At 41.4% G+C, this 18,297-nt stretch overlaps 1 protein-coding gene across 5 annotated transcripts in view; it reads right to left on the bottom strand.

The window, feature by feature from the left end:
• DNAH6 (dynein axonemal heavy chain 6) overlaps nucleotides 1-18,297 on the bottom strand; it is a 145,513-nt gene that overhangs the window by 49,843 nt on the left and 77,373 nt on the right. For all 5 annotated transcript variants that reach the window (XR_012904573.1, XM_075931311.1, XM_075931313.1 and 2 more), the window contains 11 exons: nucleotides 17,969-18,200; nucleotides 16,036-16,188; nucleotides 15,126-15,266; nucleotides 13,930-14,172; nucleotides 12,390-12,557; nucleotides 11,301-11,536; nucleotides 8,674-8,935; nucleotides 7,795-7,918; nucleotides 7,201-7,397; nucleotides 6,605-6,808; nucleotides 4,835-4,960 (listed from right to left, as the gene is read on the bottom strand). Coding sequence is in view for 4 of the 5 variants with exons in the window: in XM_075931311.1 (XP_075787426.1) it covers nucleotides 4,835-4,960; nucleotides 6,605-6,808; nucleotides 7,201-7,397; nucleotides 7,795-7,918; nucleotides 8,674-8,935; nucleotides 11,301-11,536; nucleotides 12,390-12,557; nucleotides 13,930-14,172; nucleotides 15,126-15,266; nucleotides 16,036-16,188; nucleotides 17,969-18,200 (2,086 nt within the window). In the remaining variant the exon portion in view is untranslated. The remainder of the gene's footprint in view (nucleotides 1-4,834; nucleotides 4,961-6,604; nucleotides 6,809-7,200; nucleotides 7,398-7,794; nucleotides 7,919-8,673; nucleotides 8,936-11,300; nucleotides 11,537-12,389; nucleotides 12,558-13,929; nucleotides 14,173-15,125; nucleotides 15,267-16,035; nucleotides 16,189-17,968; nucleotides 18,201-18,297) is intronic.

The raw sequence follows: 18,297 nt of genomic DNA, 5'->3' as shown, positions 1-18,297 counted from the left end.
TTACTGGGTACCTCATAAATTGGACAGTTATTCCTGCTGATTAAAGTTCTGTGACACCCCTGTCGTGATACATGGGTCGCAGCCCCAGATACTTTGTGATTTTAGTGCTTGTGAAAGGGGAAAATAGCATACTTGAGCCGGGCAGAGTAACAAGACTATAGCGAGTCTTAAATTTAAAAATTAACTCGATACTGAATTATTCAGGAACAGTAAAATCTTATGTTCTGGCGAGGGATGTCTGAGCTTAAACTCACTGAGTTCCTATGGCATAATCGATGCTGGATGAGCAGAATGGAAAATGTATTGTGTGATTAACAACTCTGTTAGTCCTTTACTCTGCACTATCCCCTCTGCATTGGCATCTTAGGAAGCTGAACTCATTGCTTAGCAACCTATTCACTCGGCCGGGCCCCTGGTTGTATACTCCCAAATCTATAGTGTATAAATAATTTCTCAAACAAGGTTAATGTCGGCGAAATTCAAACTCCAACTTCACTTAGGTCTGAATGAATTTTTTAGCATGCTCCCAGAGCAAACATGCCATTCAGGTATGAATGTATTTCTTGGGCTGTGACTGACTAGTGAAAATGTTAATCAAGGAAAATAGTTTTTAAAAGGTAACAGTTTTCCCTTCCAACATCCTACCATATACAGTGACCCTTTTCTCAGAGAAGTGGCTGTAGTAAGATTCTGAGAGGGGAAAAGAAAAAGATAAGTATACAGATAAATAATGCATGCTCTGATGGAGAGAAACACACGAAACATCTTCTTACCAAAGGAGGCTTTGATGGAAGCCTGAGGAGCTATTTTACAGTGACTTTTGAAAGACAAAAGAGTTATACCGATGTTGGTTCACTGCAAATTTCTTCTGAGTTTACTATGGACCTCTACCCAAGACACAGCTACTAGAGATTCAATTATTTTAAGGCCAGAAGGGATCACTCTGGTCTGACTTCTGTGGCATGTGTTATGCCTAAATTTCACCCAGTAACGTGGCAAAAAGTTTAGGAAAATTTTTGAAGTTTGTAGTTCTGTCAAGATAGACTGAAAGAACTCTGCATGCATCCCACAAATGCATCTTTTGCTCTGCTTTACTTGCTCTGCATGTGGTTTAGGGAACATACCAGCAATGGGAATAGATTTTATTGAAATAAAGGGCAAGTGGACATGGGGTCCAAAGGTGAACCCATAAATGCTGCCAAAACTAGATTCAGATCCCTAGTGGGAATGGTTACCTAATTCCGTGGGAAAACTCTTGTAAAACCCTTTAGCAATATGTATTCATCAGACAAAAGAATACTGAAGAACCCTTTACTGGAGGATGGATGGATGGTAGATGTACTCAAAGAAAGCTCAGCGACCGACATGATTGTTTAACAGTATGTCTGGAATCTGAGATTTGTCAGTGATGGGAGTTGCTAATGTGCCCATATAGAATTTTTTTTTAAACGTTGACAGGTATTTGGAGTTAGTGGAATTTCTCCTACTGTGTATAAACATTTCCTCCCTAGTACAAAAACAGACTCTTTCTAGAGACATCAACCACAAAGCCTCTGCGCTGTCAGATGATGTGTTGGGAGTTTCGCATGCAGGTCCCAAGAGACCAGATCCAGGATGAGAAGTACAATTATGGATAGTCATAGTGAAATGCTGTGTAGATTTGCATATCCATCTTGCCTGAGCCTGGCTGGAGTTATCAGGATTAGCCTTACTGCATGATATTGTTTATTACATTTGGGAGCAAAGAAGTCGGAGAGAAACTATAGAACAGACCTGGGGTCCAAGGAAAGAGAAACATATCTGATTTGGACCCGGGGATTGTCCCTCCCTTGAACAGAACCAACACTTCCCATATTGTTTAGTTGCAGAAAGGTCCATGTGAGGGTATGTCTACATTACAAAGTTAATTCGAACTAACAGCCATTAGTTCGAATTAACTTTAATAGGCGCTACACATGCAAACCGCTAGTTCGAATTTAAATCGAACTAGCGGAGCGCTTAATTCAAACTAGGTAAACCTCATTCTACGAGGACTAATGCCTAGTTCGAATTAAGTAGTTCGAATTAAGGGCTGTGTAACCACTTAATTCTAACTAGTGGGAGGCTAGCCCTTCCCAGCATGCCCTGGTGGCCACTTTGGGCCAAACCAGGGAAACTCTTCTGCCCCCCTCCTAGCCCCAGAGCCCTTAGAGGGGCACAGGCTGGCTACAGTGCTTGTGCCAGTTGCAAGCCTGCCAGCACCCAGCCAGCAGACCCTGCACCTGGCACGGCATGAGCCAGCCACCCACTGCCACCCAACCCTCCGCCTCTTCCCGGGACCAGGCTGGTGGCTCAGGGAGCCTGCCCGGGGCCGCAAGAGGCTGGCACCCACCTGGTCTAGTGCAGAGATCGTGGACCTCATCGAGGTTTGGGGGGAGGCCTCCAACATCCACAACCTCTGCACTAAGCACAGGAATGTGGCCGTCTAGGGCAGGATAGCTGCCAGCCTGGCCACCAAAGGCCACCTGCGAATCCAGGAGCAGGTTTGCATGAAAATCAAGTTGGTCCAGTGAGACCCCCGACCCTGAGCCCTAAGCTTAGAACATAAGAATGGCCGTACTGGGTCAGACCAAAGGTCCATCTAGCCCGGTAGCCTGTCTGCCGACAGCGGCCAACACCAGCTGCCCCGGAGGGGATGGACCGAAGACAATGACCAAGCTATTTATCTCATGCCATCTATCTCCAGCCTTCCACAAACAGAGGCCAGGGACACCATTCCTACCCCATGGCTAATAGCACTCCATGGACCCAACCTCCATGAATTTATCTAACTTCTCTTTAAACTCTGTCCTAGTTGTAGCTTTCACAGCCTCCTGTGGCAAGGAGTTCCACAGGTTGACTATGTGCTGTGTGAAGAAGAACTTTCGCTTATTAGTTTTAAACCTGCTGGCCATTCATTTCATTTGGTATCCTCTAGTCCTTATATTATGGGAACTAATGAAGAACTTTTCTTTATTCACCTTCTCCACACCACTCATGATTTTATAGACCTCTATCATATCCCCCCTCAGTCTCCTCTTTTCTAAGCTGAAAAGTCCCAGTCTTTTTAATCTCTCTTTATATGGACCTGTTCCAAACCCCTAATCATTGTAGTTGCCCTTTTCTGAACCCTTTCCAAGGCCAAAATATCTTTTTTGAGGTGAGACCACATCTGTATACAGTACTGAAGATATGGCGTACCATAGTTTTATACTTCCCCTCCTTCTTCCCCTGGCTTCCCCCTTCCAGCTCCCTCCTCCCAGGTTTCTACCTCCCCTCTCCCACCCTCTCTCTTCCCCTCTCCCACCTCCTTTTCCCAGTCTCCCCAGAAGTTAATCCCCTCCTCCCCAGTTTTGTTAAATAAAGAGAGTTTCTATTTTTGAACACGTATCCTTTAATCTTTACATCAGGAAGGGGGGGGGGGCTAGTGAGGGGTAAGTGGAAGGAGGTGAGGGAGGAATGGGGCACGAGCCTCCTATGGGGAGGACTGGGGGGCTCTGCAGGCTCCTCGGGGTGGAAGCTCTCCTAAAGGGCCTCCTGGATCCTGACAGCCCCCAGATTGACCCCTCTGGATGGCAGCCTGCGGCAAGTGCAGCCGGGCTGATGGCCGAGTGCTGTGATGTGCCGAGTGTGGGCACTCAGGGCACTCCAAGTCAGGACTGCTTTGCTGTCCCTCATCGAGTTAGACAAGCAAGTGGGGAACCCTGAGAACTGTCTGTCCGGGGTGGGGGTCGGGTCCCTTTAAGCACAGTCCTCGGCTAGCTTGAGGCAGCAGCTCCACGCTCTAAGTCCTAACCCGATGCCCTGCCGGCACTGGTCCCGGCCAGCCTTAACTTCGGTTCAGGGTCCACTCAATGTGGACATGCTATTTTGAATTAGCAAAATGCTAATTCGAATTAGTTTTTAGGTCTAGATGCACTAATTCAAATTAGCTTATTTCAAATTAAGTAATTCTAATTAAGTTACTTCAAATTAGTGCTGTAGTATAGACATACCCTGAGAGACACTCCTCCACTGTGTGAAGATAAGGCAAACCAATTATTCTTTTATGAACCATTTGTGTATGATAGTGAGTCGTCTGCTTAGAATTTTTGTGTTTGGGATCTCTGCCATATGTACACCTGAAAGGGTAATGCCATGGGGTAGACAAAAATTTCATAACCATGTTGCTTTGTGTCCCTTTTATGTGAAAATCTCATCCTGACTTGCTTTCTCATTTAGAACGTGATGATGATGTTGTCCACCATTTTTTCAAGCGAGGGTCTCTGTGTGTATTCCATGTGAGAGAGATTAACAGGCAGTGAAAAAACAAGGGATGGGTGCAAAACACAGAAGTGATAACTGACTGAAATATTGCTGTCATCCATCGGGTGAATACTCTGTCAAGAAATGAACTGTGAATCGTCCATTTGTGGTCCATGTTAAAATCTCTGCTGAGACAGCCTGGTAGGAAGTTCTGCATCCCTACCAAGCATGCTGCTGAAAGGGTTATGTGATGGCACATGCACTAAGTCCAGATGTTAACTGACACTATTCAAAAAGGGAGAAATATCCTGGAGTTTTTTTTAAATTAGACTTTTCAAATAGCCACAGTTATTGAACTGGGCTTGATTTCTTTGCTTTTAGTTGACATTTCTCTGGAAAGAATAATACATCTACATTTTAGAAAATATTATGCAGTGATTCTGGGATTTTGTGGCCAGAAAAAATTGAAGTTCATAGATGAAAATTTTGATTACAATATCTACTAATTCCAACATATTAAAATAGTCAGAAATTCATGCATAAACGTATGTTATCATTGTAAGATACACACCTCTTCTAGTAGAACAGGGAGACCCAATCTAATTGAATTCTCAAGAGTACGCAGGAAACCAGAGTCAGTGAGCTTAATTATCTTTAAACCATATTTTGTTTCTTTGTTTCTTATCCATCGATTTGCCTGTGTAGGAAATAAGAGAGTGATCTCCAAGATTTGCTAAGTGTCCCATTTAACCAGGAAGTTTATTAGCATGTTTACCTCAATATTCAGAAGCCCAATTCTTAAGACCACTTTTTCGATCAGTAAAAGTAAATTAATTGCACCCACTCTTCAGAAGCATCATCAGAAAATACAATCTATGGCTGTTACATGACATAGTGTGATATTCAACTGTGCTGGTGCTATTGGTATTTCCCTGGTCTTTAAAGGCCCAGATTGTGCTATTGAAAGCACAGAATCATTTTGTGGAGGTAGTATGAGGCAGCACCCACTAAAGGAAGCTCTAAGAGGGACTGTATATCAGAGGTCACTGTCTCTCTACCAGCTCCCGGTGGCATTTTACACTGTGTGGTGCAGATTACTTCTTTTGGTGCACCCAATGCTGGTGTGGAGAGAGGGGGATTGGTCTCCTTCTCATCCCCATTAGGATGGGCTGTGCATTAGGAAGGAACAATGACTGTGCTTATCTAACCCACCCATAATTCTCCTAGCTCAGTCGGCAGCTTCTTTCTTCCAACAAGGACACCAGACCAGGAATGTCTGAGGAAAAGAAAAGGATGGTGCTGCAGGTGGAGTGAAGAAGGAAGAAATACCTATCCAGCCACCGTGGATAGTCAATTTAGACTTGGAATCTGTTCAGTGTAAAAATTAAATTGTAAAATTATATTCTCAGTTCTTTCATTGTGCTCACCTAACTCTTCCACTTATCACAATTTAGGGAAAAGGAGTGAACCGTGCAGAGGGCTTTTGCCTAATAAAATTGGCTGTTAGTCTATGGACATTTAACACTAGACTAAGGAAATTCAGATAACCACAACAGCATGTGGTTTAAATTTTAGCACAAAAAAGGCCACAAATTGTGAGCCAGGTATAAGCTGGTTTTTCTTTCCTCTTTTTCAGGTTAAATAAAACAAACAACAACAACAATCTTTCATTGTATGAAATGCTTTCATGGCTTCAGCCATCTTTGTGACTCATTCCTAGACACAACTTCTCTCTCATCTCTTTCATCTCTCATCAAGGCATCATACATTTTTTGTATTGTGGAGGGTTTCTAAGATCACACATTATTTATCATTAAAAACCTTGCAGTAAAGTTTCATAGTACTCTATTCATAGTATTAAATCTATTCCAATTTGGATTGGAATGAGATGAACTTGTGGTATTTTTTTTAAATCGCTGGTTTCTAAAGGTGTGTCTACACTAGGAAGTTATTTTGAAATAAATTATTTTGGGAATTATTATTTCGAATGTAACTATTTCAAAATGAGCGTTATTCCCCGAGGAAAGCAGGAGTATTGATTTTGAAATAACCAGCACGTTATTTTGAAATAAAGGATTTGGTGGTGTGGACGCTCCGCTGATTACTTCGAAATAACTCCCTTGCGTAGAGCAGAGCTTACTGAAAATGTAGGGGACAGATCCTGAGTTAGCATGAAGCACTGTAGCCCCACTGGAGTAGGCCTATTTGCACAAGCTGAGGGTCTGGTCCCAAAGCAGCAAAGAAAAAGGTGTCCGCATTAGAACTGTGCAGTACAAACACTTGTGGATGAGTTGAATTTTTGGAAAGGGAGCCGCATCAGCAGTTTGCAAGTAGTACTCACCTGATCCTGTGGGTCAATCATCAGTGGCCAGCGTCGCCCTCGAGTCACAAGAATCCCATTCTCAGTCGATACATAGTCACGTGGCAACCCATCCGTGTTCCACTGGCGAATTTCATAGGGATCTCCCAAAATGTTTATTAGACTGAAGTCTGGATTGATGGGAATCTCTAGATTCTGACATTTCTTGATCCAGCAATCTATCAGCTGAGATAGAGATCGATTAATTGTAGAAAAAAGTTCATAGGAGATTATATTACCTAAAGGGAATAATAACAATAACTGGTTGGACACTAGTTGGTAGCAACATTTATCATGATTGGACGACTGCTTGGCTATTTAGAGGGGACAAGTAAGTGCATCGTTGGTTCATTTCAGAATAGACAGGTCCTGTGTAAACTCTTCATAGTTGTCCCTGATGGCTGAATATGGACTCTGTGGACAATTTGGCTGAAGATCATTACTGCAATTGTGGGGGTCCGGTCCATATCGGATCTGTTCAGTGGTTAGAGCAATTCTACAGTGATGGTAGTTTGGTACCTTTCACAAGCACCACATTAAGGAGGAAAGAAAAGGAAATGGAGATTATTTCCACTCACCAGTTGCCTGTAAAGTGCTGTAAAAGCCCCATAATAAGCAACACAAGCAGCTGCTATGAATACATTCCCTATGATGTTGGAAATCTCGCCTTCAAAATTCTTGATGCTCTCTTCCCACCGAACTTGTTCATCTCCTAAGGCAGCTGTAAGCTTTCCAGCACGAGTGAGACGAGCTTGGGTAAGTGCCATATTCCTTGCTAAACAGCAATAAAAGCACTGGGCTGTGATTATTCTGCAAAAAGCCATTTTTTCCTAATAAACTTTTGCCTTGTTTCCTATCTTAGCTTTCTTCAACTTCTACCCTTTATCCGAACCTGAAGTTCTACAGTGACTTCCTGGCAAACCTCTTTTTGGCCTGTTCATTGAGTACCTCAGGACACACAATGGTGCACGACCTCATGAGCAGAGAAACAGCGGGGAGATCGCGTGCTAGTACCTCAGGCTTTCGACCCTTTCAGTGAGCTCTGCTGATGTGCATATTCACCGTATTGCTCTTGTGTACAGTCTGAGACTGTCTGGATCAGGGCAAGCTAATGGATCATGAACGTGACAGACTAATTGACCGGTTTAATGACTTGAAGAGGAATCACTTACCAAGGCTCTCTTTTTCTTCCAGGCTTTTTTCATACTGGTCTTGTAATGCTTGGATCTGATCCTCCACCTGTTTCAATTTCCTTTGCTTGTCTCGTAGGGTAGCCATGGTAGCATCAAGCTCCACCTAAGAATGTAAGGAAAGTTAGGCCATGGCTTTCAAACCTGGTGGCCCGATTTTCAGAAGAGCAGTAGTCAATGGAAGCAGCAGGTACCGAGGACTTGTGAAAATCCGGTCACTTATTCAGATGCCTATTTATAAGTAGCCTTTTGAAAAATGCAGCATCAAACCAGAACATTTGTGTCCTGTTAAAAAATAGCACTTTCATAATGAGGGCCTCTACCACTTGTCTAGGGAGTAAGTTATGAAACTCCCAGTCTTTCTAGTTTCTGCTGTAGCCAGTTGACACAGGACTGAAGGCTGGGGAAAGTCTCCCTGGGGCCACAGCTCTTTGACAACTCATCCCCAGATGACTTGTATTTAGTCAGTCTTGGAAGAACGAGGCGGCAAATTCAGGTGCAAATACCTAACTGTCGATCCTACCACCCGAATGGAATGCCCATCTGATGTTTAACTCAGCACTTTTAGAGACCGCAGGGAAAGGATCCTTGGAATGAGAAGTAACTTCTGGAGCAGAGCAGTGCAGCAATCCAGGGCACCACTGTCTGCTGGATTTGGCCCAAAGAGTTAAAACAACAATCCTGGATGAAAAAAATTCTGTTACTTGGATCAGAAGCTCTTTGGAGCAGGGGCTGATTTTTGGTCTGTGTACAACACACAGCACAATGGGCCCTGATCCATGACTGGCAATCCTAGGAGCTGTGAACTAACCTCATCTGAGTTATTCTAACTAATAAGACATTAGCAATATAGACACAAACCTGTGCAGCGTTTAACTTTTGCCTCTTTGGCTCAACTTCTTTGACGACTCTAGAGTATAAATCCATGGCTCTCACCCACATGCACATCGACCTACAAGCCCTGGACACCTTCTCTACTTTTTCAGGCACAAAATCGGGATTATTTATGTATTTCTGAAGCTTTAGCAATATTTGGGGCTTGATGTTTTCTTTATCATATTCTAAAAGTTTTTTGAGGAAATTGGAATCTCCAAGGAGCTGCTTTGCGGCTGCCCAGTCAGGCCTGAAAAAAAAAATAACAGTAACAGAATGAGACAGAGTCCTGATCTGAGAACTTGATCTTAGATGATGCTTTTCAGGCCCCTTCATCTTGCTTTGTAGGGTGTTTCGAAGAGCTTGTCCACAATCATAGCAACATCATTTACATTTTTATATCCTATAGACTAGATCTCCTCTGCAGGACACATGTAAGCAGAGGGCTAAGGTGCCCAAGGAAGGCTAAGAAGTGCTAACACAGTGAGACTGTAGCTTTGCTGTTCCAAATTGTCACTTAGCGCTAAGAAACTAGTGCTTTGTGAAAGTGTGAATTGAATTTCAGGTGGATGTCAGCTACTGTGTAGGCAAATTTGCTACTTCTAGAAGAATGGATCCTTTAGGCTCTCTGACACTGAAGTTCCAGCTGACTCACCACAGGCATGAGTCTGTACTTTATTCTCCTGAGACAATCTTTTAACCCAAGCGTTCAGCCTTTATTTCTCTCTCCAACAACCATATTATTTTCTGGTCTGGTTTGGTCCTGCCAAGGAACAACCTCTTTTCACAATAAAACCATGGAATCTGGCCTTTCCTCAGAGACAAGCTTGTACAAATCTGGATTGGCTCATATGAAAATGCAAAGCCACCGTAGTCAAAAATTTTGGATGTGGTCCGTATGGAGAACCCATCATCACCTTGGAATTCAGAGAATCAGAACTTCAGCTGGTGAGAATCCATGTAGCATCTTTGAGGTGCCTGGAGCTATGCCAATTCAGAACAGCTGAAGATCTGGCCAAGAGAGACTTGTACTGACACGATATGTTAGGAAACAATCATCAGCGAAAAATAAGATGACCAGTGTCTTAATGGTTCAAAAAGCAGTCTTCAAGAGCTCAGTGAGAAATTCTCCCAGTAGAAGAGAGAAGAGAGTTACTAAAAAGTAACCCAATCTCAAATTAAATAATACATTTGTTTTAAAGAAAAACTACCTTATATATAATCAAGAATTCATATCCATAGTTAGGAGTAAAATACTCAATGGTATTTACGCTTTAAGTGAAAAATATTCTGTAAAAGGGCGAATTTGACCTGTGAAATGTTCAGTTTTTGAAATATGGATTGTTTATCCATATTTTAGCATAGGGCTTTTCATTATTTTCCTATGCTAGCTTATTGATCTTCAGATACTCTTCATGCATTAATTGCTCTATTGCTCGAGTCATACCAACGCTTTATGCTACTAGAATTTGATGCAAGTGTATCAGAGATGACCAGTTTTATCATTAAGGATTTTTTTGGACATGCTTATAAAATAATTCCTTGTATCAAAGACATGCGCATAGTATGTCATGCAAAATTAATTGCAACCCTATAATTTAGTCTCTTTTTTCTCTTTTTTCTGGTTAAAAAGGGTACACATGATCTGTTACTATAAATTAGCAAAGGACCCCAAGACTCAAAGTTTGAAACTGGTTCTGAAACTTTGAAAAAGTTCAAAACTGGTTTAGATACTTTGAAAAACTTCACAAAGTTTGACATGAGGTTTTAGTCCTGCACACTCGTGAGAACTAGACCAATTACAAATTATAGAGGCCAAGCTTGATCTGAATTTGCCCAAAAGTCAGGAGTGTTTTGACTTAGGATTTTGGTTCAAGCCCATCTCTTTCATAAATGTAAACACCACATCATGGTAGATAATACAATTTGTCTTAGTAGAGTATAGAAAGTATAGTGCTTGAGAGACCCACAAAGCAAAGCTAAGCAGTTGTGACTACTGCTGTCAAAGAGACAAAGCTCTGATTCAACCAAAACTGCCTTCCACATGGCTACGTCTACACTGGCCCCTTTTCCGGAAGGGGCATGTAAATTTCATCAGTCGTCGTAGGGAAATGCGCGGGGGATTTAAATATCCCCCGCGGCATTTAAATAAAAATGTCCGCCGCTTTTTTCTGGCTTTTAAAAAAGCCGGAAAAGAGCGTCTACACTGGCCCCGATCCTCCGGAAAAAGTGCCCTTCCTACTTCGAAGTAGGAATAAGACCCTCCGGAAAAGGGCACTTTTTCCGGAGGATCGGGGCCAGTGTAGACGCTCTTTTCCGGCTTTTTTAAAAGCCGGAAAAAAGCGGCGGACATTTTTATTTAAATGCCGCGGGGGATATTTAAATCCCCCGCGGATTTCCCTACGACGACTGATGAAATTTACATGCCCCTTCCGGAAAAGGGGCCAGTGTAGACGTAGCCAACGAGTGCAGTCTTCCTGTTAAATGTGAAGAAAACATTTCACTACAGAAGAGCTGGGGGGAGGGGGAAGAAAATCAAATAAAAAAACTAAAGAAAAAGATCAACAAATGATGGATTAAGATAAATTAAAACAAAATACTACTGAATGGCTTACTTTGCATTTAAAAGAATGGAGATTGCTTCCATTACAGTCATGACAAGATCCGGAGGCTTGGTAAAAACTCTAATTTCAGATATATCGGCTTTATCTAAAGAGTCAAGAGCTTTATTTGCCGCCTCTAAAGCCGGGAGAGCTTCGTCCAGATCCCGCTGAGCATCATCAGCAATTGCCTGAGTCTCTTCCGCTTTCACTTTTGCAATAGCTTCATCTTCTTGAACAACTCGGCGAACCTCAAAGTTAAAAGGTTTCAAAATACAAGCGTGATGTAATTGTTCTGTCCATATTTCTTTAATGGGTTTCCTTAACACTCACTTCTGTGGTTTTATGCATAAAGCATGCAAACTAGAATTAGAAAGCTTCCCCAGTCCTGACACATGAGGAAAGTTATTAACTGGAGAAAGATACCAGAATCCCATTACTTTTGAGGGGCAATGGTCAGTGAAGGCCAAGGATCTGCAAAGACAGATCAAGCCCTCTGGTGCCCTGGCTTTATCCTACCACTTGCACTGGCTGTATTGTCACGGGCCCCACCTCAGCAGCTGTACCCCCCAAGATGTGTGTCATGGAGTGCACAAGCAATGTTAACGCTTCTTGGAGCAGCATTAACAAACATGGAAAAGGTTTGCATAGACTCTGTTGCTTCCATAGAAGAAATGTTTGTATGGGTAGAAGCTACCGACACTATAAATTGACCTTTTTTTTCCTCCTCCCCCTCTCTCCTCTTTTCTGCTTGACATTTTTAGGGTTTCTGTGCCCGTCTGTGAATCTTGCTCCATATTTGTCATCTGAAGAAGGGGGTGAGGCCCACGAAAGCTCGTGATACTGTCTATATTTGTTTGTCTTTAAGGTGCTACAGGACCACTCGTTGTTTATGTTTTTTTATAGAAAAGCAGGACACAATCTGCCTTTCCTTTCCTGAAGTCCCTGCCAAGGCTCAGCTCCACACTTTTAGGCCAGTGTGTCACATCTAGGAGGATGGCATAGAGCCCATAATTATTAATCTTTATACCCATTCCTTCATCTATGAATTTCTAAGCAGTAACACACATTAGCTCATAAATATTACAAGGAAATTCTTTGTACCTGATCAGCATTTTCTTGATCCACTGCTAATTTTTCCATCAAAGCCTCAACATCCAGTGATTTCTCTACAAGGACCGGCTCTAATGCTGAGAGATCTAATTTCATTTTATCTACAAGCACATTCGTCTCTAATAGTTTGGACAAACCGTTCTTCACTCGGTCCCGAGCCTGAAGCACAATAAAAACAGTTTGCATACTTAATTATGTTTTCCCAAACACCAACTCTAAAAAGTACATCTGTCCTTGTTCCAAATACTGTACTTCCAACAAGTTCTAACATGATAAAAATATAAACTTAGCTACAGGTTGAATCTCTCTAGTTGTGCACTCTCTGGTCCAGCAACATCCATGGTCTGGCATGATGTTAGTTAGCCAGATGTCCACTTATCATGGGTGTGGCTAATTTTCCTGTGGTCCCATAAAGTTTGTTTACAGCCACCAGTCCTGGCTCTCAGTTTTCTGTGCTGTAATTTAGCTCTAATTTATCCCTATGGGTAAGTCTAAACTCCAAAAAATGAGGGGTACAGGATCTTTCAAAAATGGCTTTTCTTTATGAAAGAACTGCATCTAGACCAGGGTTTCACTTTCGAAATAGTGTTTTTGAAAGAATGCTGTGGTGCAATTATGCAAATGAAGCACGGGAAATTCAAATCCCAGCTTCATTTGCGATTTCGATATGTCTAATTTACATCCCTCTTTCAAAAGAGGGATGGAGTCTAGACATACCCCAAATGTCTTCTAACAGCCCAGGAAGCAGTGGGAGTGTTGGTAATGCTGCTAGACAATACTGACCACCAGTGGCCTGGCAAATTCTCCGGTTCAGCACCAGTCAGGTTCCAAGGGTGCCGGACTAGAGAGGTTCAAATCTGTACACATATATTTTAACATGCTGTAAGTTTTAGATCAGTTATAAATTATTTTATAAATTATTTGTATAAGAAAGTTATTTTAAGGGTGACTGTAATAACAATGTTATGTTAGTATGGATGTGACAGTATTTATACAGACAAAAGAGAAAATTGGCATACATGATCATGTTTAAGAAACAAAAGATGCCAGAAGTTTAGGCTCAACTTTGATTTTTGCTAAATGAAACATTTTACAAACATGAATATTATTGCAATCTTTTTATACAAGGTTAACAAAAATCAATAAAAATATTTATTTTTCTTTAGCTTCGATTTAATCATTGTTCTGAAATGTTTGTAGCCCGAGCATCTAGTCTTAGGACAGGAGATGGGGGAAGTGTAATGACTCCCCTTTTTTTCATTTTCCATGTGACTGAAGTGCAAAACAGTAGCAAAAAGGTCAAATAGTAGAAAGTAAATTAGACTTCAGAAATGCCTTATTTTAATACGCACTGCTTAGAAAAGTCAAATTGAGCTGGTTTACTACAAAAGAATTTCAAGCCATTTTACTTATCGCAAACCCTGAAGATGCTGCACTTTGAAGGTAAAATAATACAAGCATCCGAGGGGAAGTAAGACACATTTCTGAGACGCAATAAGCAGAGATTTTTGTTTAATAAAATCAAACCTACTGAGACCAGCTGCTTCCTTTTTTCCCCCAGCATAGACAAGTAGAGGTTGATTAATTCTAAGTATGAAGTAGGAGTTGTGTAATAGCGTCGCCGCAGCTCAGCATAATATCGATCTGCCATTTCCGTCACGCTCATATGAATATCTACACACATGACTGAAACTTTCTCTTTCAACGCGTCACTTCCAAGGTCAACATTCAGGAAAAATGTTCTGGATACCGAAAGAAGTGCTTCTCTGGGCCACTGTGAAAAGGAAAAAGATGATCAGAAGAACAGTCATTCACTTCATCATGGTCCAAACCAGCATTTCTGGTGAAATATGGTAAGTTCTTGATACAAACTAGATGTTTTCTCTGGACCACTGCAGAAAGATTACATTGTATTAAAAAAAAGTTGTGAAACGGCCCTGTGAATTCTATAAGCCTATTGCTATGAAAACTAGCCAGCCTTTGATGGGATGTTTCTGGGTAAGACTTGGTGGGTTGGGGTGGATTTAGTGATTCCTACAAGCTATGTAGACTTTGAACCCCATCACATGACCAAGCAAAGGTCTGCAGGCTGAAAGAAATCATGGCAGTGATTCTTTTGTGTCTCACCCCAGGTCACCTAGACCTTCAGCTTTCTTGCTTTGGCCTGCTGTCCCAGGACTGAGGAGAGGGGACCAAACAGAAATCAGCATGCTGTCTCATTTAGACAGCAAAGCCCTAGAAATCTGAGTCCTCTAAAGGACAGTGAAGAGTATGGATGGTGTGGGGAAGAGGGAATTGTTGGCTTCTGCTCCCATATCAGCTTGTAACATGAGGGCTGCAAGGGATAAAGCAGGACTGCTGAACTGATGCTTTGTCTGCACCACTAGAGGAAAAGAATCTGGTCAAAGACTGTAAAGATGTTAAGCCCTGAGGCCTGTGGACAAGTCTCAGCTGCTTCTAGTTTGTCAAATGTCTCAGACAGATGGAGAGGCCAAGATCCAATATGTTATCAGCGGAGTAGAAACCACAATCAGTTATTTAAGATACTCTAATTAATAAGAATCTCAGGATTAACTATCATTGAAAAATAACACACAGGCCATGTAAGCCAGGATGACAATCAGGAGGTTAGATTTGTACTTGATATTTTATAACATAGTATATATCAAAACAATGTTTATTTCTGAGACATCTCAAAGTCATTACTCTGTGGATCTTAGTACGTACCTGCACAAACCAATCAATAGTACAGCAATTCACCAGGGATGGAAACATCCGACATCGCGCTCGGAAAGCTTCTCCTACAGGACTCATACAGAGGACAATATGCAGCTTCTGACGAACTCGGCTAATGAAGTATTGAAATACCTGTTTGAAAAGAACATACAGGTTCTCACAGCGAACAGTAAAAATAAAGACAATGAGGTTGTTTGCTCAGAGTAAACTGTGGGACAACTCTGCTTTGGCTGAATGATCTAACAGGCCCTTTCAACCTCTATAGCTAGCCTCAGAAATTATCTATGACCAGCTGCACTCTTCTGTCCAAGGGTAGAATATGAATGTTTTGTCCACACATGGCAGACTAGAAGTACAGGTTAAAACTCTCTAGTCCAGCACCCTCAGGACCTGTGCCAAACTTGAGACTAGTGCCGAACCTGAGAATTTACTGGACCACAGGTGGTCAATATTGCCTAGGAGCGTTACCAACACTCCCACTGCTTACTGGGCTGTTTGAGGATATTTAGGGGTAAATCAGAGCTAAATAACAGCTCAGAACACTGAGAGCCAGGGCTGGAGGCTGTAAACAAACTTTATGGGGCCACAGGAAATTTGACCACACCCATAAGTGGACATCCGGCTAACTAATATCATGCCCGACCACAGATGTTAAGGGACCAGAGAGTGCTGGACTGGAGAGGTTCAACTTGTACTTATTGAAAGTCCTGGAAATTTATTTTCTTGAATGTAAACAAAATGTCATGTTCTCTTCTTTTACATTATATTTTCTGGATAAATACGAGACAGATAAAAGGCATGTGTTAAAATATATTTAATTCTTTGACAATAAGAACTTTGGTAATGTCTATTTCCAATGTTTTCCGATACAATGAATTTATATTTACAATATATCTCCTACCTCATCTCTGTTCCCCTCTGGTATTCCTGCTTCTTTAGCTTTGGGCCTGGTAGGGGCCAGAACCTGTTCCAGTTCATCTTTTTCAAACAAATTAGGTACTTCCCCAGAATTGAGAATATTGTTTATGTCTTCTAAGAACTCCTCTACAACAATCTACAGGTAAGAATTTATACACATTAATTAATATGAAATCTAATATGTACGTTCTCTGTAAGTGTAAACATGGAGAAAATCAGGAAAATAAAAATAACGGTGATGAATACGTAAAACTATAAAATTGTAAGTAGAAACTTCAATGTTTTTAATTGAAAAAAATGCATTTGAAAATTCTTCACTGTTAAATAGGTGATGCAGATACATCAAAATATGAACCCTATTTATTTTCTCTCCTATGCCCAGAAGTCTTAACAAACATGTGGCCTCTAATCTGATTCACGCACACTGTTTCGTATGATGTTTGATTTCGGTCTGTCAAAGTTACCACTATTGTGTGTAGGATCTTGTCATGTGGTCAACTTTATTGTGTTCACTTTACTACTTTTATATTAGTCTGTTTTGTGTTCAGACAGAGGACCGATATTTTCATCTGCTAACCAACCAACAGAAGAAGCTGCTCCTGAACAGGTGAATTGTCTTTTTCTCCAACTGTATTTCACCGGCATAGCACATTCTGATTCACAGATAATCGCAGTGCTGCCACTTTGCCAGGTGAAGGAGCACAGCTTGGTCCCTGCCCCATTCTCTGTCCCTTGTTCCCAAGATGCCCTTGTCCTCTCTCAGCTGCATGTGCAGGGGTGCCTGGGTTCTGTGTGATGTAAGGCTGGCAAGTGGAAACCAGCCCTTAACTTTTCAGATTAACCAAAGGAGATTTTTGATAATTATTGTAAATGTTCAGATATTTACCAGAAACCTAGCAACCTCTGTTTCACAAGCAGGTGTCTAGTTTTTATAGGGTGTATATATTAGGAACCTAACGCATTCAGGTCTCTCTCATTGCTAATATTGCTGGTTTTGTGTATACTCTGACCTCTCATGCAGGGAGCATAATAGCAGGTAGATGCAATTTCTTCTCTCTCCAGAGAGTGGAATGAGTCACTTTGCAACATAACCCTAACATTTTCTGTCATTTTTCTAATTTTCATCTAGCCATTGAGACTTTATTGCTATTACTTAGCAATAAACTGCCGATAATGCCAACAGGCTGTAATACCAATGGAATCTCGATTCAGAGGCTAAACTCCTGTGAAATTACTCCTGTATTTTTAGATGCCCTGCTCTATTTCCAGTATGAAATGTTTAACACTTTTCTATGGTAAGTAAACCGATACAACAAACGTATATACATTATAAACACTGATTTTTTTCCCTACTGAGAATATCTTCCTTTGCGTAATTATTTACTTCTAGCTTCTGATCACGACCTGTCCTTTTTTCATCCTATGTGATCACATCATTTATTTTCACTAACATCAATCACTTTCTACTTTTTAAGTGCCTTGAAAAAGAAACCAATGGAGCAGATCTTCAATTGGTGAAATTCAGAATAGCTCTATTGACTTGATTTTTCACTTCTGCTCATCCTTTCCCCTTCAGAAGATTATCTTTGGTCCTGTCCTGATTTTGGCCCACTCTTCCTGTCTGACACCATATTAACTTACCATCTCAAGTCTTCTCTTCCTTCTTCCTGTACTGCCTTCCCATAATTCTCCAAAGCTGGAGGGAGCTCTTTCATTTACTCCTACCAAGAACTCTCCTCTTCCTTCCTCTGAATCACCTCATCTAAGATTATATTTCTTGATTTAAGCTTCTAACCTCACTAACACATTTTTTACTCCATAGAAACACCATATAAAATAAATAGCTTGTTAATGTGTATGTCACCACATTTTAATGATAAAGCCAACTGCATTTCTGGTTGCCCCATTAAACGTACCTGTGTGTCTGTGAAGAGGAAAACCATATCTTTGTCTTCTACTCCTGCCATCTTATACAGCTTCCTCAGATCGTCATGAAAACTGTCGTAATTATAACCACGGCTAAGTTCTATCTGAAAGCATTTGTACCCACATATATGAGAAGCAAGCCTAGTTAGAGACTGTTTGCCAGTACCTCCTACTCCAACAAGCAGAGCATTTCCTCTTTCCTGACGGATCATCCGAGCAATTCTACAGGAGAATCAAACAGAATTAAGAGTAGTAAAAGTGACAGCATTTTCAAACTGTGATATCACACAGGTATCATACTTCAGGGAAAGTCCTATAA

This window comes from Pelodiscus sinensis, chromosome 6, assembly GCF_049634645.1.
Source record: "Pelodiscus sinensis isolate JC-2024 chromosome 6, ASM4963464v1, whole genome shotgun sequence".
Taxonomy (NCBI): domain Eukaryota; kingdom Metazoa; phylum Chordata; order Testudines; family Trionychidae; genus Pelodiscus; species Pelodiscus sinensis.
This window is presented reverse-complemented; position numbering and strand designations above follow the sequence as displayed.